This window comes from Brienomyrus brachyistius, chromosome 13, assembly GCF_023856365.1.
Source record: "Brienomyrus brachyistius isolate T26 chromosome 13, BBRACH_0.4, whole genome shotgun sequence".
NCBI classification, from domain to species: domain Eukaryota; kingdom Metazoa; phylum Chordata; class Actinopteri; order Osteoglossiformes; family Mormyridae; genus Brienomyrus; species Brienomyrus brachyistius.
The window spans coordinates 20389086-20410984 of record NC_064545.1 but is presented as its reverse complement, the minus strand read 5'-3'; the positions used below and the strand labels follow the sequence as shown (position 1 = coordinate 20410984).

General features: G+C 43.4%; 1 protein-coding gene across 1 annotated transcript in view; it reads right to left on the bottom strand.

Moving 5' to 3' along the window:
* pdhx (pyruvate dehydrogenase complex component X) overlaps nt 1–20648 on the bottom strand; it is a 30538-nt gene extending 9890 nt beyond the window's left edge. The window contains exons 1-6 of the mRNA XM_048972122.1: nt 20332–20648; nt 17784–17867; nt 14701–14801; nt 6352–6548; nt 4963–5061; nt 729–879 (exon numbers count right to left, since the gene is read on the bottom strand). Coding sequence (XP_048828079.1) covers nt 729–879; nt 4963–5061; nt 6352–6548; nt 14701–14801; nt 17784–17867; nt 20332–20467 — 768 coding nt within the window. The 5' untranslated portion in view covers nt 20468–20648. The remainder of the gene's footprint in view (nt 1–728; nt 880–4962; nt 5062–6351; nt 6549–14700; nt 14802–17783; nt 17868–20331) is intronic.
* Nucleotides 20649–21899: the final 1251 nt, after the last annotated feature.

Below are 21899 nucleotides of genomic sequence, written 5' to 3'. Positions count from 1 at the left end.
AGAATGACATGAACTATCTGTGCTACTCTGTGCAACTGAGAGCGCAATCGGGACCGGAGAACCTGAACCGCACTGAACATATCAGGTTCCTGCAGGCTTCCCACGCTGACATACCAATTCAACTGGAAACGGTATCACATCTCAGTTTAAATCTACAATAAATCACAGCTAATTTCCTTAAATAATAAAAACAAAATAAAGAATCGGAAGCAATCAGGAGTAGTTTGTATGTCAGCATGTAGTATTTAAGTGTTTAAAACTAGTCCGGCTTTTTTGTACCTTTCTGTTTTTTTTATGCTGCTTTCATCAGAAGCTATGATTGGTTCTCCCTCTACAGCAAGAGCCACTGGCTTATGACATAACTACAGAAGAGATGTGATAACTGTAACCTAAAATGCACTTCATGGAAAAGCTCTACTAAAAAGATTGTTATCTGGAATTAATATTGGTGTTTTAGAATCAGGTCCCCAAGGGTGACTGAAAGAGCAACTATGAAAAATGCATTAAGTCAACTGACCCTATGTACGTGACTCCACAGTCCATCAGTACGCAATTTGTATTTCCAAATGTTTAACAGGTATACTCCTGTAAAGCATGTGTTTGCTACACCATAGCATTGGATTACAGTTATAGGGCCCAACAGAGGGCGATCTGCTATGGTTTTAACAATTGTCTTGCAGTGTGTTTATCCCGTCCGTACACAGACAGGATGTGGATTCAGTACTGACCGGTGCTCCTGTCTTTCCGGGTACAGAGATTGGAGGGTATGCAGGTCTTCCAGAAGCTGGGGTAAGGTGTGCGGGGGGTGCTGTTTCCGGGGCCGTGCTGGTCACCTTGGGGCCCTTGGCATCTGCCTTTTTCAGCAGGTTCAGAGCATCTCTGGGCAGGAGACAAAGGTTGGATCACCACCGATACCAGAATTTAAAAAAAATCAGGAAAGATGACACTCTCCTTCGGCCTTTTCTCGGTTACTGGCTTTCAGCATCGTTGATGCTCCGGTGACAATGTGGCCCTCAGCTTGGGGTCATACTAACCCCCAACATAGGAAATAAGCCTGTTTGTGCTGAAGCTGAAGTGACATTTCACCAGCTGGATGCATGTGTTGAGGCAAAATGTTTCCCTGTACAAAATACCTAGTGCCTGGGGTTTGTCTATTGGGCATGATGTCATTTTTAGTCAGATCTCTCCCAAGACTGTGAGGGTGGAACCGATGTATTGCTTCGGTAGATGTATCGCTTCAGTAGATGTGTTGATAAGCCCCTTGCACCTCACAAAAAAATACATAACAGCCTGCCATAAAAGTGTCATTAGTGTGGACCATATTTTTACACCAGCAATAATTCAGCAGGATAAATTAATGAGGCATTTCTGCTTCTCGGACAAGCATCTATTGTAGGGAGTGAAGTGTTGAAATTTGACACTGGGCAGCTTTACTCTTCAGGCATGCCTTAGTAACCATTAAAGGAGAATGCAAATCCATTCCTCCAGACACTAGGGGCATGAGCCAGCAAGACTATCGCTCAGACTGGGCACCACAGGTAAAGGAGCCTTTTAATTATAGTTTTGCAGTATAGACACACCTTCATTGTAGAGACTCAAACCTTAGCTTTTGTGGGAATTTTGCATGTAGAAGCGGCTTAGTTCACAGTTCCTTCACAGACCTGCCTTAAATACATGCCTGCCTCAACGCTGTAGGACTTCAGTCTCCAACACCAAATAATCATGTACAGGCTAATGCAGTGGCCTTCAACCTCTTTCTTTATGGTTTGATCTACTCTTACAAAGAGAACAATCTAGGCTGCGAGGGGCATCCCAGGTTGGTGACCCGCTGGGCTAAACAACGGGTATATGTCCCCCTCTCCGAGAGACGGCATGGGATCTCGGCCAGCGGCGGTGCTGAGGGGTACCTGCCACGACGTGATTTTCGTAATTCATTGCTGCGTCAGGTGTCATTAATCAGAGGTGGTTACATGAGGGTGGTGTACTGCTGGCCGCTTTTTATACTGAGTGCTGGGACGGGGGGGGGGGGGGGGGGGGGGGGGGGCATGTCGGTGTCAAACGGGGAGCTTTTCATGCCAACAGCTACCGATTGAGTTACGCCTTACCACGTCTCTCAAGATGCCTCCTGCCATCTGACTAATACCCTACTAATTTTCCCCGAGGGAGAAAGGAAATCTGGTGCTTTTAGTCAAAGCTTCCATGGGCTCGTACACAGATACATTGTTCTCTCTCTCTCTCTCTCTCTCTCTCTCTCACTCGTTCTCTCTCTCCCTGCTGTTTTATCAAGGTGCCAAGTTTGACACATTGCTGAATGGAAGATACTTGGGCATAATCATTGCTGCCTTATTAAAGTACATGTATGCATCTTCTTCCACAATTTGAAAATTCTTACACATTGTCTCACATTCTTGTCGCTGATTGTTGTTGCTGTTACATGTATTGTCTTGTAAATGTCTGTATTCTATTATTTTCTATGATTCTTTTTTTTTATGTTGTTATGTTAGTGTCCTTACGTTGTATGCGAAACGTCTGTCCTCGGAATATAAATGTCCTCAGCGAAACGGAGATTATGATTCTGATTCACATCCAGAAACGAGGGCCGCCTTTCACCTGGGGCTTGCTAAGATGTGAATTCCTGCACTGCCATTTTCTCTACACAACCCCTCCTTCGCAGCCGCACTCTTAAAACCTTGTCCTCTCGCTCATCTCTCTTCTTCATCATCACTGTTTACAGAGACCAGAGCCCCCGCCTTACTGGAAAACTGGAGTGTCCTCCCCCCACCACCACAGCCTCACCCCCACCCCCTAACCTCAAAAGCATCATTAGCAGCTCTTTTAGGATGACAGACAGGCACTAGGAGGCAGGGCAGTGTATCTGGGTTAAATTGAGACAGGGCTGGAGGCAGCACTGCGAGCCCCGTCACGTGGGGACGCTGTCAGGGTAACACTGCAAGGTTTAACCAAAGCCGCATCTCTCAGCCAACAGAGACCGGCATTTAATCCCTCTTCAGCCAGCATCCTATCCAACAGCTGCCGCCACTCTAAAGATACGTTTGATGAACATTTAAATTGCCATCTTCCCAATATAAATTTCACGTACATCCACAACCCCAAAGCCTCGCCTGAACTTGCGTCATTTCCAAGGCGCTCCCATCTCCGTACACTAGGGGGCGTATCTCAGAGTCAGCGTGTGGCATCTTGCCTTTTTGATTACTACAGCCTTACATCTGTCCTGAAAACAAATTAGGTCAAATTGAAGTGTAAAGACCTAAACTGAATAAGATCCCTCAGTGGGTATTTTTAAGATGAACCAAGTTTATTAAGAATGGTAATGTAACCATGTAATACATCTATAAATATGATACAGCTCTTTGCGAGCCTCGGCATCATCTATAACTGGAGCCCCTCCAGTTTAAACATCCCCCAGCGTTGTCTGGGGTCCTGTCTGTAAATCTTTGCCTTTTCCTTTCCTGCTAGACAGGTGAGTGATGAAAGAAAATAATAAAACTGAAGGCTGGGAGCGGAGCCCAGAGACACGACTGGTTTTACCAGCCTGTGAAATCGGCCTCTACTGCGATCAGTCTGCCCCAGCTGTTAATAAATTATATGCCACTTATTGCTTTTTATATGACAGAAGAGACAGCTAAACAGAGACCTTCGCTTGAGCCCAAGACTTCGGATAACAGCAACTAAAACATATAGCCCTAGAGTGCATTACAACCACATTTACGCTGCTGAAGTCTGTTTAATGGCAGTTGCATCTCCTAAAGCAGATGCGCTTATCAAAATTGCCAGTCGATAAACCATGTACATTCTTCACCAGGTGCCACGAACCCCAACTATCCCCAACTCTATTTTAACCAGGTTTAAGCTATAAACCCATGTCTGTGTCAAAGTGTCAGGACGTCTAGTGGCAAGGATGAAGACAGGAAGGGGCCGCGCGCGTGTCAGTAAAATGGGAGAAGGGGGAGGGCACAGGCAGACTGTTTAAGCTGCTTTTTGGAGGGGGGGGGTTGGGTTGGTTTCTCTATGGCTGTAAGCTGAAAATCGTTGTGTAGAGTCTGGGCCTGTAAAGCATCTATCTGCTGGTTTTATAACAAAGTGATCTTACATCACCGCAGGTGAGTCATGTTATCGGGAAAGTGATTAAGCCTCCACAAGCCCATAATTTCACTTTTCAGAATTCACTTTGAAGGCCAGAGGGGTTAAAATCTGCTGATAATGATCTGGTCCACATACCACCTTTACAGCGTTTTAAAGAATGATCACTGGTTTCCCTACCTTAACTCCCTGTGATACTGGTAACCATAGCAAAAACTGCAAATGAGTCATCCGTACAACCCATGATCCGCACATCACACCAGACGGGAAATGAGAGTGAAAAAAAAAACACCCTTAACATTTAATGTGGAAAACCTCTCTTTAAAAATAGGAAAATTATAAAAAGCCCAGCTTCTCTGTTACGGCAGAATGCTTTACTTTAAATAATCTAAATACACGAAAGCACTGATTGCAAAAACTAAATATACGGACCGTTTCTATGGACACAGGGGATGGCGGAGACTGGGTTGCCATGGGGACAGCAGCTCTTAATAAGGCATCTCTGCAGACGGCTCACCAGTACCATCACTGACGGAAACCCCATGAGCGAAGCAGGTGAATGTGTGTTCACCAGGCGCGAATTCCCTCCTTCCCCAGGCTCATCCCCGTAACCCCCCCCACCCCCCCCCCACCCCACCCCCACCAAGACCCTCAGAAACCCAGGACTCCAGCCGGCACTTTAAAATGTGTTTTCCAGTCTTTGAGGCAACCACATGCACTCTGAGCAAGGTTATTCTCATCAGAAAGCTACATCGTTGTCTGATGCTAATTTGATCCAAAGGATCCTCCCCTTTTCCATATATGGGATCCTCCCCTTTTCCCCTTTTCCACCGCATACTACACACTCCGTTCCACACTTACTCCTTGGTAATGAGACCCCGGGGCCCGGTGGGCGTGACCATCTGAGGGTCCAGGCCATGCGTGTTCAAAATGTACCGTGCAGCCGGACTCAGGCGTGGCCTGGAGACGGAGGGAGGAAGAGACAGACAAAGCAAGTCAACCAAATACATAACCATGTCAGCATGCACATATCCAATCAAATCCTTACATATGCAGTCAATACAATACAATTATGCACTTCTCAATTACCCATTTTTCCATTGGCATGCAGGAACTGAGCGGAACCCGAGCGGAACCCGAGCCGTACCACAAAGAGAGGCTAGTTACAACATGATTCCAGCTCACTTTTTTTTATCATTTGCTGTTTAAAATCACTCCTAGATGGGATTGTGAGAAGCTTATGCAATTTTTTTTTGCTTTAAAAAATACCCCAATATCTACCGCAAAATCACATCACAACATTTGGAAATTTTTTAATCCCATGTTGTCCTAGTACAGTATATTATACAAAAGACTATTTCCTGTAATGTCGTCCTTACCTTGTATCTTTCTCTTCCAACCAGATCGCAATTAAAGCTTGGGACTGTCTACTAATTACAATTTTATTTTATTTTTTTTTACTTTATCGTTGTTTTCTAGGTAATTTTTTTCAAGATGGTGGTTGTATTATGTTTAAAGGGCGGATATTTGCATAAGCAATAACCAACAAAGAAGGCCAAGTACCACCCCAAAGTACCGAAGTACCAAAAAAAGCAGCCCAGCTGCTCTGGTATTTAGGGTATTGGAATTCTGCATTCCTTCACTTTCTCGCAATTCTGTGCATTCGCCTCTCTCTCCTCCAACCTACGGGGGGGGGGGGGTGTGTGATGCTGCTGCTTGCGCCTTAAACTTCATTACATCCCCAAGGCTGAATAAACCATCTACAAAATGCAGACTTAAAATAGTGAGAAGACCACTGGAAATTCCCGAATGTGAGGACAGACTCCATCAAAATTTTCCATTATGAGACGCAAGTCTAACTGCCCCATTCGCCTACGTCCCCCATTTGTAGATATTTGCCAGGACAACCAGAAAAACAACAAAACTCTCATATAATGAAACTACTGGTGTAGGGGTCACATATGTTCCTCATTTGCAACAGGAAGGGTAGCTAAAAAGGAACTCTTCATGACTACGAAAAGGCACCTTCGAAAAAAGAAAAAAAAAAAAAAAAAGTGTGAGTATATGGGCTCAGCAACGCGATGTTTACATCAAAACAGGACGAGTTTAGCAGCTGCTGTTTCAGCCATGACTCCAGGCAGCCATAGGTACCATGTAAACAAATAAGGGGGGCTTATCCATTTCAGTCCGAGACCTCGTGACACTCGCCCACTGTGTGATGGACACTCAGGGACTCCTAGTGACACTCACGGTCCAGGAGCCTTTGCAGCGGGAGGTGGCCGCTGGGCTGGATGTTGGGGTGGAGAATCGGGGGCAGGGCTGGGTGCAGGAGGCGAGGGGGTGGCAGCCCCAGCGGCAGGGATCTCCACCTGCTTCCAGTCCTCCCCTTCCTCCACCATCAAGGCGATCAGAGTGCCCAGTCGCACCCCCCGGCTCCCCTCACCCATCTGCGGGCAGGAAGGAGAATCGAACACTTTACTTATAATGGCTCATTTATACAAGCTACTAATATAACCTTTTTATAAACCCTACAGAAGGAGTTAAAAGAAAAGCAGAAAACCATACAGTTTGGCAAAACATAGAGTACACATGCATGAAGTCATCCGTCTATCCCTTGGAAGAGATCCTTGAATACGACACCAGCATTAAGACTCTCTCAGTAAATGAAGAAGCTTATATAATTATGGTTAATTATACACAAAAGTCTGTTAGAGACAGATGCTAACGCCATAGCCAGCTGATATAAAAGGATGAAAGGCAGGGTTTGGAGACTATAGAAAAACACACAGAGGTGGCAAAGGCAGCATCAATCTTATTATTAATCCCTATAGAGACGCTTCATAGAGAAGAAAAGCACGGGAAATGCGTTTGGGGTTTCGCGAGAGGCTCGGCATGAAGAGCGAATCGGAAGGCAGCTTTATGGGACCCACTGAATTGAGCTTAATTCGGGAGGGACCTTTTCAGATAGGTCTACCGGCGAGGAGGAGAAAGTCACTGAAATGACAGAAGCATCTCAACACGCCTCTTGCATGCAATTCTCGAAATAGAAACCATCGGCGTACCTTTAACCCTTCAGCAGTAAAATTTAGTTTCCTCTTTTGTGGCTACAACAGGGGATCTAAGGTTGAGCCGTTAATAAACGCTGTGTTCCTCTTGGCCTGACCTCCAACAGTCACAACAGGCAAATTAATCCATTTAAGGAACCAAAGAACAACCGTTCCCACAGTCAATACTGATCACGTTTAGCACGTCAGCTACTAGATGTGACTAGATTTTTGGTATATATTTCCGACAAATAATTAAAATTAAAAAAAAGAAAACTTCCTTCCTTAAGACTTCCTTGACTAGGAAAGATTTTACCAGAAAAGACCCAGATAAATAGAGAACTCAGAAAATGCTGGTTTTATAACACTGTGTACAGACCACACAGAAGTCAGGGCAAGATCGGCTCTCTGTCAGACTCTCCTGTAGAAACTCAGCTTGGGTTAAAAGATTCGATGAGAAGACAAGACGGTCAGTCAATGACTCGTCAGCAGATGAAAATGCAAACAAACTAGGCTTTATTTCCTTGAACCATTCATATTTCATTGATAACCGACTCACAGCACCTCAAATGTGGGGTTGGTGATAATACAACATTGCTGAACTGTTCAGAGAATGTTATAATGTAGCTGGGAGGGGGATGATGTTTAAAATTCAAATTTTTAAGTGTTCAAGCATATCAGTAAAAGCAGCCATTGTGTACGCACACTAGCCATTAATCAGAGCAAAAGTTTGACCTTTGGCCAACAAAAAATTTTTATGCAAGATCAAAGATCCCAGGATGATGTATTATGAACAAGCTCTGTAGACTACATTTAGCGTTGTGACTGAGGACAAGTCATCTCATAACCCACGGCCCTGCACCCAGGACCTCCTTCTGCCTTCAACGTTACAGTCGGTGAGTATAGCCATCATCTGACTCACATTTTTGTTCCAGCAGAGTTCTGCATAGAACTAAATATGCTAGAATTTCCCTCTGGGATCAAAAAATTCTAATTTCTAAGTTCTGAAAGAATTCAGATTTTGGAATTTAAGAAGACCCTTCAGTAATACTGCATTGCCCATATTAAAAAGGAGTTACCTTTTAAGCAAGGTATTCCCACACTTTTAGAAAAAAACTGACTGACCAAAATGAAATTATTTACATGACTATAATATAATACATGATTATAATAGGATAGGTGTGGGACTGAGACCACGTTCAGATTAAAGTCAGGCTCAGATTTGAGAATCATCATGCTGATCACTTTCCCCGTTCAGAGTCACTTTGAAAGCAGCAGTACATTACTGGGGGAGAAAGGTGCAGGAGTGAAGAGGGATTTTTAGAGAGAGATTATGGTGGGATCATCGCAGAGCCAAACTGGGAAAACCACAGGTTGCAAAATTCTGGAAAAGCACTGAAGGATATTGCATCATTATTCTTCATCATTATCATTATTATTCATTTTAAATCATTACTGTGTCGCGATCCCGACTACATCATCTTCCTAGTAATGATACAGCTAGTGCTGGGTGATATCATACCGATAGTACACCATAGTATACCAGAACAGTATTATGCGGTGTGCACTGCTACAGTGCATATCGCACTGAACTATAGCAAACCGTAGTATACCAAAACAGTATTATGCGGTGTGCACTGCTACAGTGCATATCGCACTGAACTATAGCAAACCGTAGTATACCAAAACAGTATTATGCGGTGTGCACTGCTACAGAGCATATCGCACTGAACTATACCAAACCGTAGTACACCAAAACAGTATTATGTGGTGTGCACTGCTACAGTGCATATTGCATTGAAGTACACCAAACCATAGTGATAAACGTTCGCGTAGTAAAAATAAACGTCCGTATAGTACTGAAAAGCCAAAGTACCGGCCAAATGCTTCACCTGTCATCTGAAGCCCTGGTGATTATTGGGCATGTGCGATATAATATCAGTATGATATTGCCCAGCCCTACACACAGCCATACGATTATAACCCTCGCAGTGTGTAATAATGTTTATGGAGCTCCTGGACTCATCGCTAAAGGGCTCCAGAACTGCTCCCTAATCCGCATATTAACCATATGACGTCTACCTACGTAGGATGCTTTTTTGTTTTCACCTCAGGGGAAAAAAAAACTCAATATATTTTTCTCCCCTCATTTTCTACTATATAAACAGCTGCTACCAGTATAAGGTATCGCAAGGATTAGCAAAAATCCCGGATGTCGGGTCGGCGAGCAGCGTCGAGATCACCTGGAAGAGGTGACAGCTGCCACACGGTATGTCTCCTAGCAACTAGGCATTAGGATGGAGGTGGAGGTGAAGGGCGTCGACTGACAAATTCCGCACAAAGATCTCCGTCGGGGTAGGCTGGCAGGGCGGGCTGTCCCTGCAGACATCCGGGTGTTATGTGGCATCCGCGCAAACGGCAGGGTGTCATACGCTGTCCGTGCAGAGATCCCTGTCAGACACACACTGTAGGGCTTTAAGCTCGACTGTCCGACACTGTCAGATATCACCAAGACTGACTGGGTTAGCAAGCAATGTGGTCATGTACTGAATCGCTATGCAAAATGCAGAAAAAAATCCGGTTATAGATGAGCATGCCCATCCCCATGATCCCTGGAGACCTGATTACAATCCAAAGCCCCACCTTCTTCAAAAGAGCCTCAAACTCATAAACACTAATTAGAACAGGAGGTATTTATAGTGCGAATCTAACACTGCTCTCTCGTGAGCAGCTCATTCTGGCACAACAGCGTTATGCCACGCGAGTTGCATACGTGACTGGTCTTTGGGTCCTTTTCGGAGACACCTGAGCGCCGTCTGTGGAGCTCAAGGCTGCCATCGCCAGGTGTGTGGGCGGTACTGCGCTCTCAAAGCATTTCCCCCAATCACCACATTAGACAGAAGGGCTGTGAACCTGTTATTCCTTAATTAATTACTGTCAAACTGTTTAGGGAGCTGGCAAGTGGGGGGGAGGGGGGGGGGGTGCATACGAATTCATAACATAACATTCAGACACATACATAATCTTTTGGGGAAGATGGCAGACAGGGGCTTTAACATGATTCCAGCACAAAAGGAAGCAGCAATGATTAGCTGCCCCCCCCCCCCCTCCAAAGTGCCACATATTCAGAAACGAGTAATTGTTCCCAAACTCTCTGGCAGTAACAGCTTGTTGGGGGTGGGGGAGGGGGCTTCCGTTCAGAACTGTAAAAATTCCACCGATTGATCCACTGGGAAAAGCAGACAGCAGAAAGGGTAAATCTATATTTGAACCTGACAGATCCAGTATCCAGGCAGACTGTGCTGGACAGTGAGTAGTTAATCACACAGGAGGAGTCCAAGGATGATTTGGGTTTAATACAACAATTAAAGCGTATTAGTTTGAACAGAGTGCTGCCTCGGGTCAGAAAATAGCATGCTAAGTCTGGAGATGTCCTTTCAAAGCTTGATGCAATAACGAGATATTTTTATTAATGGGAAAGAATCTGCCACCAACAGTGAAAACAGGGACCTTCAAGTGGGTTCAACCAGGGGAGGAGCAGACACTCATTCCTGTTTTGTCAGTATTTCACATGATGATTACTGGCTTTGAAACACGCAAAAAGAAAACTGGACTATCTGGCAAAGCAACAAAAACACAACTAATACAAGACAAAAAAAATTAATAAATAACAATCGGAGGGAAGACAAACATCTTGTAAACAAAATCTAATCATAATTATGCCATTGAAGAAAGATTCTTGGATAAGGCTGATACCAAGCGGATCTTCAAGTGTTACATTTTTAAAATTTTCCTTTTAAAACACCAAGCATAGGACAGATGCTGAAAACGCACAATCCCCTCTTTTAAACTTGCCATAAATTTCTTGTACAGTGTAGAATTTTCTAATGAGAAAATTCATCCCAGATGGCAGACCCGTCCATGTTCTTCCCCGTCCAAACTGTGCCGGCCAATTCCCCGGCAAGCCGTAACCGAATGCCGAAGCTGCTCTTGCAGTTGTGTTCCAGCTGCCCAGGGTGACGGGGAATCCCACCGCTTAAGAAATTTGTGCTTTGGTTTACCATGAAAAAACAGAACTGCTTCTGCAGAAAGTCTGTGGGCACAGCAGGAAAGTAGGGGTGGGGTGGGGAAATGCACGCGCAAAAACAGGTGGTGGTAAGGAGGGGGCTGACCTCGTTGATCAGTGTGGTGTGCGGCTGTTTGGTGATGGGCAGCGACATGAAGGGATCTGCATGTCTCTTGGCACAAGTCACAGCCCACTCACTGCCTCCAGGTCACGGCCAGCTACCTGCCAAATGCATGTTCGCATCCCTACTAGTAGGCAGCTTGGCAGAACTATACAGGAGACCAACCTGGTTTCTGGGAAATTTCAAGTTTGTTAAAGGTTTTCTGTTTGTTGCCATGTAATAGCGGCTTTTGGAAGAGGGATGTACCTCTGAACAAGGTACGTACCCATTTTAAAATCTGAATCCAGGCAAGTTTTCCAACTACAATCATAAAACTAACATTGTCAACCTAAAGAGTATGACATGCAATGTGGGATGCGTCAAGTTCTGGAGAATTTCTAGGATAAGCAGCACCCAAGGGAAATGCCGATTCTACTGCTGGATGGTTACAGTCATATATCCCCTGTGGAAACAACATGGATGGTCTCATGACGATAGTGCATCTAACAGTCCTCTGTAATTACAACAGTGCTCTCAGTCCTTAGCTTGGACTGACATAAAGTGATCAGAGTTAACACTGCTGGCCTTGCTGTCCGTGTATTTCTGCATCTATAGAATGGACGTTGGACTAGTGCATCTTAACGGGGGGAACATTTGTCTCCTGCAACTTTCAGAGTCCATCCTTTTACCTGCTCCATCACAGGGTCGTGAAGACGAGAAACGGCAGCATCGATGGTGCGAATATTGATCGAGCGAATGACAAGTGCACACGCTCACACGCAGAGAGATGCGATTACGGCTTTCTGCAAACAGCCGTTTCCCTTCAAATGGACTCGTGCCAGGCCTGGTGTAGAAAGTCTGGAAAGACCGGACACTGATTCGGCGCGAGCCAAAGCAGGATGACGCCGGTCTTGGCAAGACAGAGGGAAGCGTGGCGTGAAGAGGATTTTGGCTTTTCCCAGCTACTTAGCAACTGCTCTTGGGGAAGAAGATGAATGAGGTGGTCTTAGCAGAAGGCAGTCAGAATATATAGTCCGCTTACGAGACTTCAGGGACGCAGACCTAAAATGAACTAGACGGTGTTTTACGTCATACCAGCTCCTGACTCCTAAGCACACGAAGCGCATAGAGTATTCACCCAAGGCATGAAAAGCTACAAGGAAGCTGTGCTTCAATGCATGGTTGCACAACTGTAAATGCGCAGCGAGATTAGCAGCAATGGAATGGATGTTGGGAGTTCTACACCGTGGGTGAAACGCAGAACGCCGACTTAAGTGAGCCATGCGGCCTTCCAAATACTCGGAGTCCTACAGCTTTTCAATTCTTTTACACAGGCCTACACGTTTGTACTGTGGCTTCATGGTGCCTATCTATCAGTGTCCTTCAGGCAGCTTTCCTGGAAAATTGACCCGAACATCACGACAGTAGTTTGTTAATTTTGTGTTCACTTCCTCCAGTCCACAATCTCGTTTCCAAAACACCACAGAGTCAAACAGAATAAAAACAGCACCTTTGAAAATCAAATGAACGGCTTCACATGCCACTTGATTTCACTTTCCCTACACTCTCTAAAAGACTGTGGAATAGTCAGACGCACTAGCAGCCAAGCAGCCACTGGTTTGACTTGATAAATGTAAATCTTCCTGTTGCTTTTATTGCTGTAGAAGAATGTGCTGCTCCTCAAACAGTCTGCTGGGTTGGAGGTCTTGAGAAGTGGAAGGGGGTTATCAATCCCAGGCCACCTTTCCCTCAAGGTTTCCATGGAAACTGCTTCAATTCACGAGAAGGATGGAAGTGTTACATGTCCAAACAATGCATAGTAGATTGCTTCTGCTGGGAGCGCATTGAGAGAGCCGTCACAGGGCATATCCTGCTGTAAATGCGCCTGAATAATGAATGATACAACAGGCACCAGAACGCAAATGTCTGTTGTCCTAGCAGCACATTTCACAGTCTGGGCGGCATAGTCCGTTCCAACGAGAGAATGGGCCAACATCGGGAAATCGGGAAGACAAGCGGGACAGACAAATAGATAATACTGCCAAGACTGGAAGGTCTTTATTAGTTAAGTGTGATGCCATTCGGCCTGAGGGAAAGTGACTGAGCCCTTTATCCACAGAGTCGCATATGAATCCTCAGTAATGCTTCTGTAGCACAGATTCACAGCTTAGCCATCCGGTGGGCTGCTTGGCATCCTGGCCTTCCTACTAGCTACTGCAACCAACTTTGAGGCGTCATCCTCAAACATCCTTTAGCCACGCATGGCTGCATGTGGCAACCAGGGGCTGAACAATCGGCATGGTGAATTATACGGTAAATTTATTACACATGCTTCTTACAGGTGTTAGGCACGTAAAAGTGATAATACATGATAGAGCAAACACAGCAGGTGCAGATCGTTTCTGCAAGTCAACTAGGCTATAAATGTCTAAACAAACACGCCTGTAGAAGGGGACTCATAAGCCATTTCTAGCTGTGGTATCTGCAAGGCCAGAAGACCGGAGGAGATAGTGAGCTTCACAATTGTCTGGTCACTATCAGTACTCTTTTTGTGGGTGAGAAAACCATTCACTGCATAAATAAAAACAAAAGAGCAACCTTTGATCTCGACACGGCAAACACCATGATGCGAGGCCTGGTTACTAATCTCCAGCTCCAACAGGCTTAATGAGCTTCTGTAACAGAGAAAGGCCAGCAGACAGGATGACAGTTCTACCACACAAGACTTTTAAACTTTTAAATGGTTGATGAAAACCAGCAGGGGAAAATATTAATATATAAAAATTATGGCTACTGATATTCTTCCTCAATTTTTACATCAATGCACCACCTTAGCTAATATAGACTGTCCTGAACTTAGAACCTATATCACTTACGACGACTGGCATATACGGCCAAAGCTTTTAAAGGAAGAAAAAAAAATTAAGTAAATGCATAAAAAATAAATTTCAGGTCACTGTAGGCCTGGAATCACTACACTACCCAGTGTGCTCTGCGCACCATACCATAACTGCCTGTACTGTAGGGCAGTGTGACCGTCCCAGCCTCACACTTATCCTCCAGTCTCATTCTCACACCAAAAGTCAGTGCAATTACCTATTCTGACATACGACCATTTCGACGTATGACTTGTAACTGAACCCAGCCATAAATCAGGGGCAACGTGTATATAAACCACGATTGTGACTCTCTTATGAAAAGGGTTTGCTAAGTAACTCAGTGTAGTATGTTTCCAATCTATAATCAGGTGACTAAGACAATAGGAATTCCTGGCTGATAATCAAAACATTGACTTTTCCCTGGTCACATGGTACTACAGTGACAGTGTGGCAAGAGATGCAGATTTAGGTAACGTCAAGGAAATGTTAGGGTGGACACGCGTCGCTTACCAAAATCTTGGCCAGCACGCCATCGTCATTGGATTCCATGGTGATGATGGCCTTGTCGGTCTCGATCTCACACAGCGGATCTCCAGCTGTCACAGGTTCGCCTAGCAGAGAAATACACAAGATTTTCAAGCCTTGCAAAATTTCCAAATCTCTGGTCGGCCTTTGGGCAGACACTTCAGATTTGACTATAATTTTGACTAATCCAAATTTAAATTTAAAAAAGCAATAAATCGAAAAACTAAGACTCCGACGATGAAAATGCAGCATTAACAAAGCATGACCCATCTTGGTGAACTAGAACGGATCCGGACCCGCTACAATTAAATGCATTTTACAAGAGAATGCGTGAAGTTCTTTAACATCGTAATGAGCATTTGATCTTGCCTTGAATCTACTTCACTTCAGAATGCATTTCCTCAGTGTAAAAGTAAAATAAAGATAACACGAATTTGACAGATAGACAGACAATCACTGTTGGAATATGTCAAATTCAGATTAAATGCTGGACATTATGTCATAACTCACTCAAATATTATAATTCCATTGAACCAAACTTATTTCAAACTGTAATGGCAGGAAAAAAATACTAGATGTTTCTGATTAACCTAAATCACTAACTACTCTGCAGTTTCGAATAACCATTTTACCACAGGAAAGGTGCAACAGTTGGGCTAACATGGTAACATTTCACAACAAACCCTCCTGCACCCATCATGTGAATTATATTGAGGAACTCGGCAGACACAATGTGCAATGAGGCCCAGCATTTAAAAGCAGTACAACAGATTATCTGAAGTTTCAATAATCAAGAACGCCAATGCCAGCTTATTTATAGATCTGAGATCGATTTTTCAATCTGCTGCTAAACACTAATTGGCCTATAATGTCATCTGCATGCTGTAGCACCGCCTGCTGTAATGCAGGGGAACTGCACTGGCTGCCAATTTTGTTTCTGAGACAAAGCAAACAGACATTTACTTATTCAATAACATCTGGGGGCCTGCCTGAAAGACTGGGTATTGATCTAAAAGTCGTATTAGAGTATTCGCTCCACTTCTTGTAGCATAAGGGGAAATATGTGATGCTTAATCTAAGACAGATTCAGGGACTGAAAGTACACAAGGCAACGCAAGCAGACTGTTTGTTTTGAAGAAAAAAAAAAAAAAAAAAAAAAAAAACATACAGGAATGTGACCCCACAAGTTTTAAAAAGTGGCTAAATCACTGAGTATCCAGTGAGCTATAATTCAATATTTAAGAGCACAAGACAGGGAATATTTCCTTTAAAATATAAACCAGGTGGGGGAGAAACCTCAAAGGAGAATACAAAATGGCACTAAAGGAGACAGCGGAGGGCTTTCCGCTGCAGGATGAAGCTACAGGACGCCAGAAGCTGTCATGCAGGGATGAAAGGCGAGCTTCAGCTCCAGAGGGGTAATGGGCACCGTGGGGTCTGACCTTACCCTTACAAGGCATTTCCAAGGGTTAGGGGCAGCTGGAAATTCATGTGTTTTGGTGGAAACTGACCCCAGAGGTCAAATGCTCAAAGTCTGAGAATTTAAAGTGTCAGTACTGTTTATTCTGTACATCACTGCACATGTTCATATTCATATTTTTGCGAGGAGCGTCCATTCATTTCTATGGACATAACCCTGATCCCGACAATGACAACCCTAACCCCCACCCAGCCCTAACCTTAACCATAAGTAACCAAACCAAAATGCAAGACTTTTGGAGATTTTTATAAAACTGAGTTTCCCCTTGTGGGGACTGAAAAGCTGGTCCCTGCACCATCAAAATGTTTTTTTTTATCCCATTTGGTCCTCACAAAGTAATATATATGTCTTATACACACACACACACACACACACACACACACACACACACACACACACACACACACACACACACACACACACACACACAACACACACAACACACACAACACACACAACACGCACACACACGCGCGCACACCTACCAAGTCTATGGATGGCCCCAACGGATCTTTTTAAGGCAACCGATTCTACAACCAACAAAAAAGCCAGCAGGCAATTTCCCACAGGGAGATATCAGGGGTGACAAAGGCTAGAAACGAAAGCCCATTAGCACCTTCTGCCAGAATGTTCCATTTAGGTACATTTCATCCCATTTACAACACCATTTTTTCAGTGCCATCCCTTCAGTTAATGTTAGTTTTGGTACCAATTATTCACACATATGCTGTTCAGTGATCTTAGCACCAACGTATTAGTGAGAAGAATGTATTAGCTTTGTTAGTAGGTATTATGATGAAGTACATCTATTTATCTGATTAAAGACTTCTTTGACAGAAGGTAGCATCACGGTAATAATTTTTTACATTTATGGGGGTCTTTTTGTGACACTAATTACTTTTGAGGCCTGGAGGTAATTTCATTATTAACGCTGATTTATGGGCTCAAAACGGTGGTCATGTCACCCTGTTCTAAGGGCTGCTGTGTTCCATGGATTAATGACTGTTTCCCTCCCTCAATGACGCCTTAAGCATTTCTACACCCTGTATCACACACTCGCTTTGTGCTGCACCCATCTAAATGGAGAACGTGGCCTGGAAACCATTAACACTCTCCTGACTACAAGCTGCTTTCCTTAAAAGGCACATCTGCCGCGTCTTTGGAATCCCTTTGTCACCATAACTATGATTGTGACACTGACCTTCCGACGGAACCCTCGCTTCATTGCGGTCATTTAACTGTCATCACCCCCAACCAACCTCATCTTCCGAAAACAAACGGCAAAATTACCGTCCGAGGTTCACCCATTTCAGTCGTTGATAAGTATTCAAACATTTCAGGAAATGAGCAGAATAACCATCTAATGAATACATTAAACATTCATAAACATAGCAAAATCTCTGCTGTAAAGATATAAAGAGCTACGAGAACAGACACTATGCCGCGTTAATAAAAATTTTAATCATTCTTTAAGCCAATGAATGTGCACTTGGAGAAGGAAAAAGACCAAAATGATTTTGCGTTTTATATATAGTCATCTTTGCCAGAGCCATCAATGACGAGCGTGATGGAGCTCTTCAGGTCGTACCTTCCTTTTTCAGCCACTTGATGATATTACCCTCTTCCATGGTGGGGGAAAGTGCGGGCATTTGCAGCCTAATAGGTGGTGCCCCTAAAGGAAGCAAAGGGAAACAGCAATTGGTCAGTCACAGAGGGGAGAAACTGTGATACTGTGCTTATGAACTGGAAAAAAAGAAAGATGATTCAAAAGTATGCATAGTTACGTTTGTATGTTATTCGTGCATCCTGATCATCCAGTCACACACTAACTTTGTGTTTATACTACCCATACACGGCATTGTGAGTGTGCATGTGTGAATATGTATGCATGTCTATTGTCTATGTATACGAGTGTATATGCATGTGCGCACGCACACACACACACACTTCTATATTGCCATTTATAGACAGATTTCATACACTCAGTCACTTTATTAGGTTCACCTAGTTCGTACTGAGTAGGAGGACCCACTTTTGCTTCCAGAATTATTTCAAGTGTAGCTAAGCCATTATATACAACACTGCTGTACTGTGCCGTCATTTCTGCACTTGTGGCCATTCTGTTAACCCTAATCAGTCTGGGATTCTCCTCTGATCATTTTCATTAACGAAGAGCTGGTTCTATTTTACAGAAACATTAATGATTCCAAACAGTATCGTTAACATTAAAATAACTGTTTGGGTTTTGATTTAAGCAGGATATTTGCCGTTATACAGAATTAAAAGCAATTAGTTTAGTCAGACAACATTGGAGCATATAGACACTTGGTGAAACAAAAAAAAGGGGAGTGTAACCATGACGCAATTTTCTATTCGACCGAATTGCGCAAGCTCTTAGCCTCTTTGATGAAACCACATATGGCCGAGTGCCTGCAGGTTTATCAGTGAGACTTTTGGTCAAGGATTTCAAAACAGGCTGTTAACGCAACAATATTTGCAATTTTGAAATCCATTAGCGCTCCACATGAAAGGAACTGCCTGAAAATTTAAGACTCCAGATAGTAACTGTAAAAAGTAGCAAAACGCTGTAAAAAAAGTTACAAGAACACCAGTAAGCTCCTGAACATATGATTGAACACAGCTGCAGCAGTTGTTAGGAAGAAAGATGACAAAACACACAGCTTGCAGTTGTACTTAACAACAGACGGGCCAATGCTTCTGGTTAAGCACTAGATTCAGCTTCAGATCCTGAATTTCTTCATGAAATTAACCAGGATGGCGCAGTGGTTAGAGTTGCTACCTCACAACCAGAAGGTCCTGGGTTTGATCCTATAGAACTCCTTTTCCAAAAAGTAAAAGTTGGATAGATTACGTCCAGCAGCCTTAAGACACAGGCAAAGAGCGATTTTAGTGACAGTATATGTTGGAGAGGAAAGATCCACAGAGGTTTCCTTTATAGTAACACACGAGAAGGCAGAATCCACGCTGCAGTGAAAGATAAGTAATGCTTGAACGTGATGAGCTCGGTACCACTTGTGCAATTTAATAGAGCGAGCGTCCAGGTGTTTTTGGGATGCGATTGCCCCCTGCAGGCCATTATTATACTGCTCCGCACACAGATAAAGTTTATGATTAAATAAGCGAAATGTACTCCGAAATTGATTGTTAGTTTTAGATGGAAGTAATGCCTGAAAACGCAGACTGTTTTACGACTTATGTAATTCTTACTTCAATGAATTCCGGAAATTATATAAATTTAACTGAATTTATCTTGATTCACTAAGTGCAATGCAATGAGGGAAAATGACTGTGTCCTAACTCTAGTAGGAATGTTGTATCAGTTTATTACTAGCCGGAGAAAATTAACTATAGAATATTTGCAGTCAGGCCAGCTCAGTATTTTCAAGCAGATGTCAATCTTACAATATAACACGTTTTCCGTGGGCTGTGCTGAAAAGCAGTTGCACCTAGGGTAAAATCTCCCAATAATCCCCAATTGACCTTACATTGCATCATTATAACGCAGATATTACCTCCAGGCACTGTATCCCTAACAAATGTATTAGAAATATTTTACCGACCGGATGATGATGCATTAATATAAACTGCATTTCGTAAGGTATCTTAAATTTATCATAGAATCTAAAGAAATTACCGATAACCTTTTGTTAAAAGATTGGTGATCATGACCAATGCACTATTAATCGGTTGCAGATTAACTTTATGCAGAAGATGCAAACGTTGTCCACACGCACGTATATTACATCTACACTGTATGTGACCAGCTTTACACTGCCCGTCGACATCCTTCGGTTCAGCTCTTCAATGCTCTTCTCAGCTTTGCAACCTGACTATGCATTTTCTCCCTCCCTCCCATCCAATCATCCAACACAGGGTACAAGGCTGCGGCACACCCTGGACGGGATGTCAGTCCAACGCAGGGCACATACGCACATTCATACTCTACGTGAATTTAAAGATGCCAATAATTCGAAATGCATATTTTTTTATTGACAACAACATTTAGTGGCCGGTTTATCTCATCTTGTGTGTTAGAATGACAGCAGGTTATGCAGATTGCAAACGACCAATCGCTTTAGACAAGCAGGTGTGATTAGCTTTGTGACAATACTCACCCAGGAATGATGGGGACAGGAAGAAATGCCTTAAGTTGCTTCGGCACAACTGCTGTATCCTGGATGCATTTTGTACTTTAAGTAATCTCAGCCCAATTATTATCCCCCGACGTCCGAGCCGCAAGGAGGCCGCCATCTTTGTGTCCTAGTCGATGACACGTGCCCTCAGAAAATGCCTAGTTTTACCTCATATTCTATGATAATCGAGTTTATTGCCAATTTAGTAATCCTTATATACAACTTCCAAAACACAAGGATATATTTAATAACTGTGCACTTGTCAAATTTTACACAGTGCTTGTTCACCCGTCTTTCTGTGCACACTGCAGTGTGTTATGTTCAGGCAATCTGCTTGAACAGCACTATTATAGTTGCGGACCTCCTGGGTCCTTCCGCGTTTTTCGTCAACATTCACTAATACGGACACTCACCACATTTGGGCAACACATTTATTGCTGTTAATGCATCTAAATAAATTGCCGTACACAAGCATTTTAAGATTGCTGTTTGTAGGCTTGCAAAGTTTATGGCGAGACACACACACCCGCACCTTTAATATCCGAGCACCCCTTCTAATATCCAATAATTAAAAAAGGTTCGAAATGAAAGGTTAAATCGTCTCGTGCTTATACAGTATACTTGGAAAAATATATATGTGAAACTTACAGATGTATTCTTCTGTGTTTTAATTTTCCTCTCTAATCTTCTGATATGTTTGCAAAAAAAATCGTGGGATTGGTTGTCATGTGCCCCAGATCTCAATAAAGTTTTATCTTAAACTAACCAACCCATCCATCCATTTTCTATACAAGGACCCGCTTGTCAATACGAAAAAAAAATCGATGTAGTTATTGGACGGTAGGTGGCAGCAGAAACCTCTGCAGATTGTGGTACTGAAACGATAACGCTCAAACGAAACCGATCAAAAAGCAAAGGTTTTGTAGGTGCTGTCGAAACATGACAGTCGGAGCAAAATAAATTTCTTTGCGATTAATATTCTTTAAAAGACATTGTTGGCTGTTTTATCCTTTCATTCTGAAACGGGTGGAGGAATAGTTAGTCAATTTATAGATTGATTAATGTATAAGATGCAACAGTGGATGGTTTATGGGGGTTGTTATGATTTTACTATGAAAATGCTAAATATCCCTGATAGGGTGGAGCACTTTGGAACTGAACGGGGTTTCGGGGGTGTTCAGTGCATCTATGATGGAGTCTCGCCTCGTGATCTGTTACAGGCGAGAGCAAAGTATGTGTCACCAGATAGCACAATGGCACCTTTGAGTGCGACGTTGACATGATAAGAGTTATTATTTTAAATTTGTGACTGGGTATCTGGTCTGTGAACAATGGCTCTTCTGATTAACGATCCGCCGGAGCACTGGCTCGCTTCAGCGCTGCCTTCACACTCCCATTTATCGCGATCGCTTTGGTTATCGTTTCCCCCGTAACGCAGCAGCGGCTTGTATCAATGTGTTCTTTAACATGTAAAAAAATATATATATCAAATTAATCGTGCCAGACATACCCTTCATGCAAATTTGGCGATTATCTTATCAGCGTGAAAG